This window comes from Molothrus ater, chromosome 1 (genome assembly GCF_012460135.2).
Source record: "Molothrus ater isolate BHLD 08-10-18 breed brown headed cowbird chromosome 1, BPBGC_Mater_1.1, whole genome shotgun sequence".
Taxonomy (NCBI): Eukaryota; Metazoa; Chordata; class Aves; order Passeriformes; family Icteridae; genus Molothrus; species Molothrus ater.
In genome coordinates this window covers 111,325,886-111,337,575 of record NC_050478.2, presented here as the reverse complement: position 1 = coordinate 111,337,575, position 11,690 = coordinate 111,325,886, and the positions used below count along the sequence as shown (strand labels likewise).

Genomic DNA, 11,690 nt, shown 5'->3' with positions numbered 1-11,690 from the left:
TGGAGCGGGTCCAGCAAAGGGCAATAAAGATGATTAAGGGACTGGAGCATCTCTCTGATGAGGAAAGGCTGAGGGAGCTGGGCCTGTACAGTCTCGAGAAGAGACGGCTGAGAGGGGACCTCGTCAATGTCTATCAGTAGTTATAGCAAAGGTGCCAAGAGGATGGGGCCAGGCTCTTATCGGGGGTGCCAAGCAATAGGACAAGAGGCAATGGGCAGAAACTGAGGCACAGGAAGTTCCACCTAAATGTAAGGAAAAACTTCTTTACTGTGCAGTGACCGAGCACTGGAACAGTGCCCAGAGCGGGTGTGGAATCTCTTACTGGAGATACTGAAGGCACTGTCTGGATGCAATCCTGGCCGTGTGCCTGCTTGAGCAGGGAGTTTGGAGCAGATGGCCCACTGTGGTCCCTTCCAACCTGATCCACTCTGTCATTCTGTGTGTGTGTGTGTCCTGAGCCCATCCTGAGACGAGAGACACAAAAGCGCCCGAAACGCTCTTCCCTGCCGCCGGTCCTCATTCGACTGGGAATGATCTGGCGAAGCGCTTCTCCCGCCTGAGCTCAGCAGCAGCCCGCGCCCCCCGGCCGGCGTTGGGAGCGGCGGGAGGCGGGCCCTTCCCGCAGCTTCCTCGCCCTGCTCGGGGCCCTGGGCGGTATGGCTGGGGTGCAGCAGTGCCTGCTCCAGCTGCACCGCTGCCTGCAGTCCGGCGATGCGGGCGGCAGCGCCCTGCACGGATACAGCCTGCTCCGCAGCCTGGCCGAGACCTGCGTGGCCAGCCTGGCCAGCGGCGAGGAGGGTGTGGGCCGGGCCCGGCGGGGGGAGCGAGCGGGGCCCGGGGAGGGCTCGGTGGCGGCGGGACACACGCCCCGGGCCGGCTCCCTCCGTGCTGCGCTGCCCGCTCGGTGGCACCGGGCATTCCCAGGGAGGGGGGGTCTCTTGCCGCAGATAACCATTCACCAGGGGTAAAAGCACTTGGGTGCGGGCCCCTCTGTGCTGAGCTGCCCCTAGGCCGGCTTTCCTCCGCCCTGAGCGGCGCCAGGCTCCGGTGCGAGGGCACAGGCCTGGGCCCCGAGGCCATGGGGGAGGTCAGTAGCATCCACACTTTGTTGTGGTGTTTCTGGGGACAAGCGTCACTCGTGCCCAAGGTGTCAGGTCACGTTTTGCACCGGGGATGGGGTGGGTGGTGACCGCGATCCAACCACCCGATGGTTCCTTGCCTCCCTGCAGCGCTGCACCTGTCCCTGGTGTTTTCCCAGGAGCATGGCTTACTCGTCTTTATCCAGAGATCTCTCGGCATCGAGGAGGTAAGTTGGCAAACTTTAAAGTAGCGTTTCGGTGGTGCTATATGAGCAACATGTTGCACATTTCAAAAAAAATTTTTTAACTTTTCAGTTTCGAGATTGCAGGGAAGAAGCGTTGAAGTTTCTTTGTGTCTTTATGGAAAAAGTTGGTGACAAAATTCATCCTTATGCCTGTAATATTAAGGTAGGTAAATGAAAATTATTTCCTAGAAGGGTTTTTGCCAGATAGTTTAAAGTAGTCTGATGGGTGTCATGTCATGACATTCATAGCTTTACTCACCCCTCCCAGTCAGCCTTGCCCAACTCTAGTGTTCTTGTTAGAGCTGAAATAATTTTAATATTTTACATAAACTGTAAGAGCAGTGTGGAATTGTTTGTCTAGCTGTAGACTTAATTTTATTAACTTTTCATTATAGAACATAGTAGATATTGGTTCTGAAAATTAGTTATTTTCATTGGAAATAGTAGTTGTAACTTCTAATTTATACAAACTAAAGTTGCCATTTAAGTGTAAAATTTTAAATGTTTTATAGGGTTAATTTTAATTACCATTTTTTAAAAATTGACCTGAGAAGTTCTTACTTTTGCAATTTATACAAAAATTGGTGGTACCTGCAATACCTGAGGTTACTGGAGTCTGGATGGCTGAACATCTATGCTGCTTTGCTTGACTGCACCACTGAAGTTTCTGATCATAAATTAGTAGCTACTTGTTGTTAAGGACTGATGGTACTGAGGTATAAAATTTGCCCTGTGCAATTTTTACTTCAGAAACTGCAATTTCTTTGCTTGAGTTGGGGTTTTTTATTATGCAGACAGTGCTGCAGTATTGTTAGTGAAGCCATTTCCAGGACTAGATATTATTTTAATCTTTTAAAAAAAACTTAAGCTTGTAAGAACAGATACTTTAAAGAGGTAGAAGAATATGCTGTCTTTGAATTTCCATCTTCACTTACAAGTATTGGTATCCTTATTTCCTTTGCAGCAAACTTGTCTTAGTGTCTATACAAAAGAGAGAGCAGCAAAATGTAAAATCTCAGCGCTGGAACTTCTGATTAAGGTAAAATGCATTTCATAAATCTCTCTTGTTGCTAGATAAGCAGAAAATCTGTTGTATTACTATAGTTACACTATGTCATGCAGAAAATCTGTATCATGAAGTTGCAGAATAAGCTGAGTTGGAAGGGATCCACAAGGATCACCGAGTCCAACTCTGCTCCTGCACAGCACCATCCCCAAAAGTCACCCTACATGCCTGAGAGCATTGTACAAACATTTCCAGAGCTGTTGTCAGGTGTGGTGCTGTGACCGCTTCCCTGGGGAGCCTGTTCCAGGGCCCAGCCACCCTTTGGGTGGAGAACTGTTTTCTGATATCCAACTTAAACTTCCTCTTTCACAGCTTCAGGCCATTCCCTTGGGTCCCGTCACTGCTCACCAAAGAGAAGAGATCAGTGTCTGCCCCTCCTCTTCCTCTTGCTAGGAAGTTGTAGTCTGATGTAGCAAGGGAAGAGAGATACCTAATGTTTAGATGTTTAAAGAAAATGTTTAACAACAGATTGTCTTCAGTAATCTCTAGCAGGTTGCTTAGATGTGGGCATATAATTCCTTCATTTGTTAGAGCAAGACACAATTGTTTTGGGGGACAGTTGTCGATCTCTCTCTATTTTGTTTTGGGGGACAGTTGTTGATCTCTCTCTATTTTGTTTTGGGGGACAGTTGTCGATCTCTCTCTCTGTTTGTTACGGTTATTTAAGGAGAAATTTTTCTGTTCAATTGCATTCTTGCTTTAAAATACTATGTATTATATATGCTATTGCAATATAAGATAAAGTATTTGGAAAGTGTGGAGGAGGAGGACATTTTGCAGAAATTTAGTTGCTGTGTGAGACAGTAGTTCCTTTGAATGCATTTGGACCCTTCTTCTGTAAATGCTTTTGTGCCTACTTAAGTTTGTTTATGAGAAACAAAACTCCCTTCTGAGTTACTCTGAGTCAGTTCTGTGAGTTGGATTGGCTTTATACTAGCAGGGAGAGAAATAGAGTATGATAAAAGCTACTGCAGACTTGCTCAGCCTGTGCTCTAGTGGACTTTATATGTACATATGTATAAATCATACTGTGTATAGGTTTCACGTAGATCATGATGTGTACATATGTAATATGTATACTATAAATTAAAAGTTGTATATTTTATATTTATGCATATATAGGAAGGTAGTTTGTAGTTAAAGTAGATTGCGTGCCATTTCTCTTCTTTGGACAAGTGACCTTAGTTCTTTTTCATAGAATAGCATGTTTGCTTACTTGAAGCTGAACTTACATGTATGAACTGTGTTCTTATTTAGATTGAGTAGTATTGGGGTATTGATCTAAAGGTTTTCCTTTTTTTTTTTTAATCCATCTTAGTTGCTTCACAGTTTACAACGTTCCTGTCTGATGGAAGAAATGAAAGTTAGAGAGATATTTAATAAATTTTATGAAGAGCTTGCTGCAAAAAGTAGAATTCCTGACACAGGTAGGCCTTAGTTTTTCTTCTCTCTGATTGTCCACTTATACTCAGCAGTAGTGAGGCTGCACCTCGAATCTTGTGTTCAGTTCTGGGCCCTTCAATTGGCAAGTGAAGTGACAGGATAAGAGAAAATGTCTTCAAGTTGCACCAGGGGAGATTTAGATTGGATATTAGGAACAATTTCTTCATGGAAAGGACTGTCAATCATTGGAACAGGCTTCCAGGGAAGTGCTGGAGTCACCATTGCTGAATATGCATAGAAGATGTGTAGATGTGGCACCTGGGGACATGTTTCAGTGATGAGACCTGGCAGTGTTGGGTTAATGGTTGAACTTGATGATCTTAAAGGTCTGTTCCAACCTAAATAATTCTATGATTGTAAAGCTCTTTGTTATCTTATTCTAAGCCTGGGTAGTGTTGTCCTCAAAGCTGCAGTTTTAGTATGATAGTTCCTGCATTGGTCACCTCTAATATAAGCTCATCAGTTGTCCCTTGCCTGATTGTATTATTTATGGCATATTAGTATGAGCTGCAGTTTGATCATTATGGCTAGATACTGCTGAAGTCTTGGCTTTACAGGTCTCATAAAATTTGTGCCTGCCTGGAATCCTTCAGTCAGAATTCAAGTCTAGAAACTTCTGCTAGCTGTTGGCCTTAACAACTGCTTCCTCAGTGTATGTGGCCTTTAAATTAAAGTTTTCTGAGCCCTGTTTAAATATAGTAAATGTGTTTAACTTACTGATGTGAGAGGAGGATTCATCTCACATTGTAGGATATGGCTACATATATATATATGTGTGTGTGCATGTGTGCGTATATATATAAAGAGGCTTGCTTCACACTTTAATCAGCAATTATACTGTTAGGGATGGTCTTCTCATGGTTGCAAGTTAATAGGAATTGCACTGGAAATGTCAAAAGCAATTATTTCAGTAATTAAGACTTAATAATATTAAAAATTACTTTCTAGTATTGGAAAAGATTTATGAGCTTTTGGGAGTTTTGGGAGAAGTCCAGCCTAGTGACATGATTAACAACTCTGAAAAACTATTCCGAGCTTATTTGAGAGAGCTTAAAACGCAGGTATGATTGGAATTTCTTTTCATTCTTTGGTTTTTTGCTTTGGTTTTCTTTTTTCATTGCTTTGTTTTCAGAGGGGTTTTTTTTCCTTTGAAGTGTATAGCTCTGGCTGTTGGAATACTACTGTGGCTAGTACAGTTTCTCAGGATCTAGCTGGACAATCATAAATTCTTCCTGAAAGACTGTTTAAGTTGTGTTCTCTGGCTCTGAGAAGCTTTCTAAGTGAAAATTCAAGGCCATCAATAACAGCAAATGAGCCAATTCATTGTGAAAAGATGGCGTGTGATGATCATTCCCCAGGAAGTGGTACCTTGTCATGCACTGGTAGTTTCTGATTTGTTCTGTACTGGCTGCAGAGTTCTTGTACATGAGGTGAACATCAGATTTCTGCTGAACTTTCATATTTCTGAATTTTTAAGTACTTTCAAAACATTAGTGTATTTTATCTGAATTTTGGTATTGTTGGTCTTGGTGGAACATTTCCATGTTTTTCAAATGATCTGTCCTGCTTCCCTCCAAATGATGTGACATGAGTAAAGATGTTTCTGTGGAGTTGTTTCATAGAGTTGGGTTCTGATATAACTATTAAGTTGAAGTTATTTACCTACACTTCTAGGAGCTGGAAAACCTTGGTGTAAATTTATCTTAGCTTGAGGGTATTTTATTCTTTTCAGATGACATCTGCTACAAGGGGGCCCAAGCTGCCTCTTGTAGCAGGGTGTCTGAGGGGACTGGTTGCACTCATGTACAACTTCACCAAGTCTGTGGATGAAGGTATGCTCTTTTTCTATGAGAAAGGCACTGACACATTTTAGTACAGTTTTACAGACAGTTCTACATTTAATAATTACACAGCCAAAAAGTTGCACCATTTCTGTGTGTAAACTCAGAATTAAAATTTCCCTGTTAGTAGATGGTTTATGCAAAATACACACTCACACAGTCCTTGTAATCTGTCTTTGTGTGAAGTGGCTTCATCAGTGTTTTTCTATATGTAAATCTTTGAAGTGCTATTTTCTTACCACATGTTGGGCAGCTGTGAGAGCTACACTGAAGATGGAATGCAGATTGTATGGAGATGTCTTTCTCTTAATAGTCTACTTAAACACAGATATTCAGAAAATCAGCTAATATAGATGTACAATTTTTTTCAAATTGAGTATTTCAGGAAAAAAATGTCTCTGTCTCTTAAAATGAGATATATAAGGCTTTCCAGTATCACTGCCTCATACCAAGCATTGATAAAAATACCTTAGTCTTCACTTTGCCTACTATATGTTAGTAGTGAGATACTCACTATTGGATTGTTTCACAGATCCACAGACTGCAAAGGAGATTTTTGATTTTGCAATGAAGGCAATCAACCCACAGGTAAATATGCTATGAGTTAACTGTTCTGCATAAACAAATTAGCCCTGGTGAAGAGTTAATCAGAGTGACAAACCTTTTCTGGTATTACAGGTTGATCAGAAGCGATATGCAGTACCTCTAGGTAAGATGTAAACTATTTCTATTCATGCTGAGGTGGATACTGTCTTTTGTCTGGAATTGTTTATGCTTTACTGGTTGTGTTCAGATGTCTCTAGTCTTCAATCTTCTAAGCTGGCCAGGGGGAAAGCTGCTGTACTTCAAATTGGAATATGGAGTTTAACAGGTATTTGGTTAAACCAGTCAAGGTCTAATCAGCTTATGAATAGCAGCATTATACTTGATGCCATTTGCCCCTCTGGAGTAGTACAAAACTGATGTGAGAAAGAAATGGTAAAAATAAGACGAGTGTAGCTAATTAGGAGAAAAGAGGTGCAACAGTGGATTAAGTAAAAAAAAATAAGGAGAGAAATTTCACTGGAAGAAGGAGAAAAAGAATGGGGGAAAAAATTGGAAGATTAGAAATTGGCTGGTGAAATGTGAGTGGCTTATGCAGAAATTGCAAAAATGCAAGGTTTGAGTATTAGGCCTATGGTAACGCTGAGGGGTAAAACCCTCTTTAAAGGTAGTCTGTCCTCTCCCCAGTTAATTCAGTAAGGATCTTGAAATTTCATTTATGTTTATATTTTGAATAGTGAAATTACCTATAATCTGAATTTTTTATTTGTCTGCATCACAGTTTGGCAGAGGAGGGGACTTTTGCATGTGTCCGGACAACAAAAACCAGATCCTTCTGAATTGTGCAATTTTTATTTATAACCCCTGAAATCCCTTTCTTTTTCAATAGTAATGTAAATTACATCAGAACACAGCTATGTGTTCCATAATGGTGTACATTATAAGAGGATTTTGGAAGGTTGTTTTTATGCTTAAGTTCTTAATGTTTAGGTACTGATACTGTAGAGTATCAGTAGAGACTAGAGGAATACATTTTATATCCTCCAGTCGTGGTGGGTCTGCCTAGCTAAAGTCCTAATGTGGACTTTCACAGTCTGGGTTGGTTGTGTAAAATGTAATGTAAGTCTGGTTTTTAATGAGAATTGTTTTTAAATTGCAGCTGGGTTACAGTTGTTCAGCTGGCACTCTGCTCAGTTTGGAGCCTTGCTCCTGGACAACTATATGTCCCTCTATGAAGTGATGTGCAAATGGTGTGGCCACACGCATCAGGAGCTGAAGAAAGCCAGTTATTCTGCACTGGATTCATTCCTTAAGCAGGTGTGTAACTTCACTGGGATCTCCAAGTCTAAAGCAAAATTAAATTTCTTGAAATAGTGGGAATATTTGGTGCTTGGAAGTTCAATGAATGTATTTAATGAATAATGTAGTTTATTATTTAGTGCTTTGTATTACAAGCAGAGTATCTTCTAAGACTTACTGTCATTTTTTGTGAAATGCTGGAATGTTTATATCTGTTTTACAGATTTCTCTAATGGTGGCTAAGGATGCAGAGCTACACAAGAGCAAGTTGCAGTTCTTCATGGAGCAGTTCTATGGAACCATCAGGAGAATGGATTCGAGCAGCAAGGAGCTGTCCATCGCCATTCGCGGATATGGGCTTTTTGCATCAGTATGTGCAGAGGAGTTATTCTGCTCAAGGAGCTTGCTTAAAGCATTTAAAGCTGGAATTCATGTACCATGCATTTTACAATTTTACACAGCTCTTTTAATAGGGAATGCTCCTGTTTCTGCACTAAGTGTTGGACTTAATTAATTTACACTATAAAATACCTTTTGGATGAAAATTTTCCAGTGTATACTGAATCTAGCAGGAGCTCTTGCATCATTGAGTTGTAGTTGTAGTTAGTTCCTGTGCACAAGTTCCGAAGTGGAAAAACAGGAGCTTCATATACAGCTGTCACAAAACTTCAGGATGTGCTTAATTGCTTAGATACAGGCAATACCTTGTTATCTCTCTCTGTATTTAATGGTAGAATCCAGGCTTCACTCTGAAAGTAGTTCAGAGATTCTTAGAGAGCTCACTCAAACAGCTAAAAGGTACTGCAGACTGCAGGACAGTAGGAGGTGATTTCTGAAACAACCACAAAGTAAAATACAACAAGAAACAGCAAACAAAACCGTGCTTACATACCAATGTGGATGGCAAGTATGTTTGTCAGGAAGCACCATTAGGAGCAACTTCCAGTTTCTGTCAGCAGTCAATTAAAATAGGAATATAACAATCAAATTCAATAAAGAAAGGGTGGTATTTATGTATTTGCAGCCTCTGTGCTTGATGGTGGTGCCACAACTTTTATATAATACATTTTAGACTGGCTTTTATTTGTCTCTCAACGCAAAAATTAGGTTACATGATCTCAAAGATTATTTAGAGAAGTTTAGGAATGGCAATAGAATAGCTGGTTATTAGCTGAATCCTCTTTTTGCTACCTTTTGAGTAGAGTGCATTTGTTTGTAGAATTTTCTATGTGCTTTGTTCAAACCTAGTCTTCCTCTTCTGTGATATGAGGTAGAAAGAAATTGAGTTCAAGGTATTGGTTCCAGAAAAAATTAAGTATTTCAGATAATTGAAAGAGCCCGATTAAAACATCTATTATGGAATGCAAGAACTTAAAATTGCATAATGTAAATATAGATATAGGATAATACTGCAAATTTTAACAAATTTAATGCTCCAGTACCTATAAATATCTAATATGTTAAGATATATTAATACTGGTTACTGTGTTTAAGTTAAATCTTGGCCAAGCATCAGATATTGGGTTGTGAGGAAGAAGAGTCTTGGTGCTGCTGCAAGTTGTGACTGTAGCACTGAACTTGTGTTCATGCTTGGTTCCGTTTCAAGGCAGAATATTACTTTAATTAATGAAATAATTTTAAAATATTACTTGAAGTTCTGCAAGTGATAAATGGGTAATCTTTATTTTGTCAGCATGTTTTTAGACAGACTTTAGGCTATCTTTAGACTTTAGACTTTCAACCTTTAAGCTAACAGCCATATTTCACTCTTACATAAATCAGTCCATTCTTTGCCGTGGTCAGTTCCCTGCCACAGTTCTTGCCTTTGACCTGGTTCCTGTCCACAAGGATTTGGTTTTGACCTAGTTCATGCTATGGTTTACAAATCATTCAATAGAAATTTGTAAGCTTTATTACAAACCCTTTGTTACTCTCTGGGGTACTTTCCACTTGTTTAGGAATAGTCTTAATAGGTTCTGTTTGTACAGGACCTGTAACAGTTAAAGTTCAGAATTTGGACTGTTCAGTTAAGTGTTTAATAGTAGTAACCTGTCAGTGATAATCAGTTAAGCTACATTAAGGTAAGCCACTTATTACTTTAAAAGTAGCTAATTCAAAATATAAGTGAATCTAAACATCTATAGTGCAATATTTAAGATATTTACAGCCAAATCCCATGTTTTTCACTCTGAATATGAAGTCATGTCACTGAAAGTTCAAGTACTTTCACAGTAAACTACACTGCATTTGAACTATTATTATACTCCATGTCAGGTACTGTGTTTCTTATGTATGTAGCAAGTACTTGAAGTTATTTTTTTCAGGTATATTGAGTTTTTGAAAAAAACTCAAATATTATTCTTTTTATGGTTCAGTGAAGACGTGGCTGGGTTTTAGTGCTGCAGCATGCACTTATTTGCTCAGTTCAACAAAATTGCCAAACCAGGTTTTTATTTTCTCTCTGTAAGCCCTGTAAAGCTATACATCCTGAGGATGTGGACCACATGTACGTGGAGCTCCTTCAGCGTTGTAAGCAAATGTTCCTCACAGAAGCAGAAACAATAGATGACCATCTGTATCAGCTACCAAGTTTCCTCCAGTCCATTGCCAGTGTGATATTCCATATAGATAAAGTAAGTGGAGTATTTAAAGTACCACCCAATTCTTTTATGCAGTTGCAGATGTGTGAGGAGGTAATAGCTGTGAACCTACCTATGGTAAAAGGTGTTTATTTAACTGAATGTAATGACATCTAGCCCCTAGGGGATGAGAAGAATATCAGGAGAATGCTCTAATGGATTTTATTTGAATAAAGAAAATGCACTGAATATGCTAAATAAAATGCCACAGGGCATTGAAATGAAAACCATGGTAGGCAAATATGAATATGTTTTATTTATTTTATGTTCTTTATTTAGACATAGCCATAACCTTTTTGTGTTTATAGCACTGTGCTGCTTTGCCTTTTGGTACTGATATTTAGCATGTTCTCTGAGACTGGTACTTTGATTCTGCTATGATGTTATGCTGTCTGTTTAAAGAGGGCTTTCTGGATCTTACCTGGAGCTGTGAAGTAAGATTGGGGCATACATTTTGTATTCACGTGGTTGTGGATAAACAGATTATAATGCTGTTGCTGTTGTTTAATTAAATAGCTACTTTTCTGGTAAGCTTAAACCTATATTCACTGAAGCACTAATCTCTTCAGGAGCTACTTTCCATAATGTGGTCCAGGAAGCTTTCTTACTCTGTTTGTTTAGTTTTATTTGGGGAGGATTTTGTTGTTGTTGTTGTTTGTTTCTTTGTTTGGGGTTTTTGTATGTCTCAGATGAATCCACTTGCTAACTCTCTTCTTGTTCTCAGCAGATCATGATGCAAGCAAGCTCTTGTAACAAAGTAACATGCTGAAATAATTTCACATAATTTGCATAATGGTTGTTTTGTTTTTCTTTATTTTAGGTTCCTGAGGTATACACCCCAGTTCTTGAACATCTAGTTGTGCTGCAGATCAACAGCTTTCCACAGTACACTGAAAAAATGCAGCTGGTCTGTTGCAGATCTATAATAAAAGTGTTTCTGTCTCTCTCAGGAAAAGGTCCAGTTTTGTGGAGCTTTATTAGCACTGTGGGTAAGTCTGTGATACTAACTTCATTGGAGTTTTTTGGGATCATGTGGTTTTTTTTTCCTTTGGTTGCTTTTTTGTTTTCCCCATAAATTGCACAACTGATTCTAGGAGAGAAATGTGGAATAGCCATTCAGGATCAAAAATGAAGCTTGTCTTCTTCTCTAATAATGGAGATTGAGTGTTTTCATGGTGATATTTTCCAATATCCACTGTTAAATAACTTCAAGAATGCATTTAACAATCATTTTGGATAGCAAAGTGGGTATGATTTAGGGCAGGAGAATCACATGTCTTATCATATGTTTGTGATAAGACTTGCATTCCTGCTCTGAAGAATTATGAGAAGAAAGGGATCTCATAGGAAAGTGTACAAAAATCTGTTCAGTGTCCTTTCAGTTACCCCTAAAAATAGCACAGAAAATAGGGTGAGTGTTATCTCTATTACAAATGCAATTTTTTTATGCTCTGGAACTCTTAAATAGTAAAATTCCAAACATGAAGTTAGGTATAGTTCTGTGAATGTAATACTGAGTGTGTCAGCACTGGTAG

General features: G+C 39.4%; 1 protein-coding gene across 1 annotated transcript in view; it reads left to right on the top strand.

Annotated features, from left to right (window-relative positions):
• Nucleotides 1-656: 656 nt before the first annotated feature.
• PRKDC (protein kinase, DNA-activated, catalytic subunit) overlaps nt 657-11,690 on the top strand; it is an 82,895-nt gene continuing 71,861 nt past the window's right edge. The window contains 13 exon segments of the mRNA XM_036403886.2: nt 657-798; nt 1,230-1,306; nt 1,395-1,487; nt 2,289-2,363; nt 3,709-3,817; nt 4,782-4,894; nt 5,566-5,665; nt 6,207-6,262; nt 6,353-6,383; nt 7,377-7,534; nt 7,740-7,886; nt 9,985-10,149; nt 10,976-11,144. Of these exon segments, the coding sequence (XP_036259779.2) occupies nt 657-798; nt 1,230-1,306; nt 1,395-1,487; nt 2,289-2,363; nt 3,709-3,817; nt 4,782-4,894; nt 5,566-5,665; nt 6,207-6,262; nt 6,353-6,383; nt 7,377-7,534; nt 7,740-7,886; nt 9,985-10,149; nt 10,976-11,144 (1,435 nt within the window).